The sequence below is a fragment of the Nothoprocta perdicaria genome, unplaced genomic scaffold (genome assembly GCF_003342845.1).
Source record: "Nothoprocta perdicaria isolate Ctin4 unplaced genomic scaffold, notPer1 scaffold_128, whole genome shotgun sequence".
NCBI lineage: Eukaryota > Metazoa > Chordata > Aves > Tinamiformes > Tinamidae > Nothoprocta > Nothoprocta perdicaria.
Genome location: NW_020454405.1, coordinates 1,773,715 through 1,776,387, shown reverse-complemented (window position 1 = coordinate 1,776,387; position 2,673 = coordinate 1,773,715). Strand labels below are relative to the sequence as shown.

General features: G+C 42.3%; 1 protein-coding gene across 1 annotated transcript in view; it reads left to right on the top strand.

Moving 5' to 3' along the window:
* Window positions 1-196: 196 nt before the first annotated feature.
* Window positions 197-2,673, top strand: part of NUPL2 (nucleoporin like 2) — a 7,434-nt gene continuing 4,957 nt past the window's right edge. The window contains exons 1-3 of the mRNA XM_026033360.1: window positions 197-287; window positions 650-896; window positions 2,267-2,361. Of these exons, the coding sequence (XP_025889145.1) occupies window positions 197-287; window positions 650-896; window positions 2,267-2,361 (433 nt within the window). The remainder of the gene's footprint in view (window positions 288-649; window positions 897-2,266; window positions 2,362-2,673) is intronic.

Sequence of the window (2,673 nt, the reverse complement as noted above, 5' to 3'; positions counted from 1 at the left end):
CCGCGGCCCGGCCCGCGGCGGCGCCGGCGTGCGCGGAAGGCGCCGTTCAGGAGCGGGGAAGGCCGCGGAGCGCCCCCGGGCCTCGCTGGCGAGAGCGCGCGGGGAGCCTGCGGCGGCTGTGCCCGCTGAGGAGGTTCGGGCCCTGCTTTAATGGCGTTCCTGGAGCGCCGCGGACGCGCAGGCCGCGTCCGGGGCAATGACGGCAAGAGCGGGAGCTGCTCCTGTGCCTGCTCCGGGAGGGTCTGAGCTCGCCTGCAACGTGCGCGGAGCAAACAAGGGGCTGAGGGGTGGGGGTCTCTCCGTGCCCCAGAGATGCGGCCAAACCTATGCCCGTACCTGTGCTAGGTGGGGCCTCCCACGTCATTTTGTTTATTTTTTTTCCCGTGGATGAGTTGCTTTGTGGAACACCACAAGCACAACCCAAAGGAGCTGTTTTCTGCAACGTTTCCGACAAGTTTGTTGTCGTTGACATAGTGATGTGAGTGCGTGTTTTGCTCTTATTTGGGAACTGCCCTAATTAACACCCACTTTTCAGACTTCCCTTCTTAGGGAATAACTTCKTAGGACTTTTTCAGCATAGTTGACTTACAGCTATTGTCATTGTGAATGTTAAGAACTTAAGTGATTTAATTCCATTTTCCTTTGGAAGGTACCACCAGAGGAGGAGGATGGGGTGCAGGTAACCAGAGATACACGAACGTTATCCAACCCTCCACGTTTAAGTCCAATACGTGGGGTGGCAGCAAAGATCTTGGAAGAGGATTTTTTGGATCATCTGATTTCGGATCAGTGGGCGGTGGCGGTAGAAATGCAGACTTTTCACAGAACAGATTCTCTGCGTTAATGACCGGCCAAAATATCGATGATGGCTATAAGGACGAAGAGGAGAAACTTCTGTAAGTTACAATCTTGTCACAGAAACTGGCTAATCAAGAGTGTTTCGAATGAGCATTTTAAAAGCTTGCTGGCTTGCTACAGATAGTGTGAAGGAGGTGATTGTGAGGACCAACATGTAGGGAAGCTTTAATATGAAGGGAAAAAAGCATATAAAAACACCTGCCTTAGTTAGGTCTCTGAGTTAGGAGGGTATGGGAAGGAAGAGGAACTTGTTTGGAACCAGAAAAGCTGGGCTGGGGAGATAGACAGCTGTGATAGTAGTAAGGCATTGTGGTGTTAAAGCTGCAGGAGAGCAGGAGCAGAAATTCACAGTTCAGTGTTTGAAATTACAGGGAAATTAAATCAGCATTTCAACCATTTTAAGGAAGTTCTTGGGAAAAATAAACTATTTGGTTCAGTTTTCCTGACTCTGCAAGTAACAAATTATTTTGTCAATAGCAGCAGTATTGGAACCTGCTTTCATGCCTGTGTGTGTCAGAGTTAGCTTGAGGTGCCCAGCAAACTTGGGGCTCTTTGCAGGGGAGGGGATGAGAAGCTAACAAGCAGTGTGATTTCCTAAAAAAAAACAGGTGCATGGAAGCCAAGGAGATGGGCAGCCTTAGCCCCTTCCTTTTGTTTTTTGTTTATATATATATAATGTATATGTATACATATATTTTTTAAATGTACATTGATAAAGTTCTTAACTGAATAGTTATTCAGCTTTTCAAGTGTAAACGTGTATCATGTTAACAAACATCTATTTTTAGTAGATGTTTGAAATAGTATTATCAAATAATATAATTTAAAATATTTGAATAAAACCAATAGTATAAAATATTTATCTTTCTCCATTATACTTTTTTTTCTTTTTAACTGTTTAAATTTAATTTTACTTCTATTGATGTAGCTTCTATGTTCTTGCTTCTGCTGTGTCAGGATTTTTTTATGCCCTTGCTTCTTTCCAGACCCTTAGGTGGAATACTTTTCTTCTTTTTCTTTTCTATACACATTCATGTGGGCAAAATCTCCTACCGAGAAAGTTTCAAAATTGTGTTGTGATCTGCAGCTTAAGGGAAAATCAATGGCAGCATATGTCATGCAGGCATTTAAAAATACTCTTTGCTGATATTGTTTTAAGATCTGATTTAATTGACTTTGTAGTCAGATGATAAAATATTTTGAAGTGACACTTATGTATCTTGAAGACTAAATGATTTTTTCACAGATAAACAAGTATTTACATTGTTCATCCTGAATACTGTTGCACTTCAGTATTTTTCATGGTTTCAGATATTTAAATCTGATCTTGGATTTGAACTAAGCAATTGCTTTTTGCATTTCCTTTTGATCATGTAACTCCTGCCACTTTTTTTTTCCTGGTTTCTAGTGAAGGCATAGTGAGAGACATGGAAATTTGGGAATCTTCAGGACAGTGGATGTTTTCATGTTACTCACCTATGAAAGAAAAGCCTAATATCTCAGGTAAAAATGCTTATAATGCCTAGTAAGGCTATGTGGAACTGTTTGCAAGCTGACCTATTGCCTTATGATGTGACAGGAAGGAATAYTGAAGTACGAGAACTTCATTATGGGGGCTCGCATGTTTGAAGTTCTGAGTTGTTCTTGTGTCTCCACAAGGTATTTACCTGCCTTACTACAAACAATGTATTAAGGCTCATTTCTTTGCAACCTTGTAGAGGGCCGTTGGAAGTACTTTCCTTTGAGATTTTTTTGATTATACATAAGTCTCTTTGTGGCCAAGAAGGCCAACGGGATCCTGGGGTGCATTAAGAA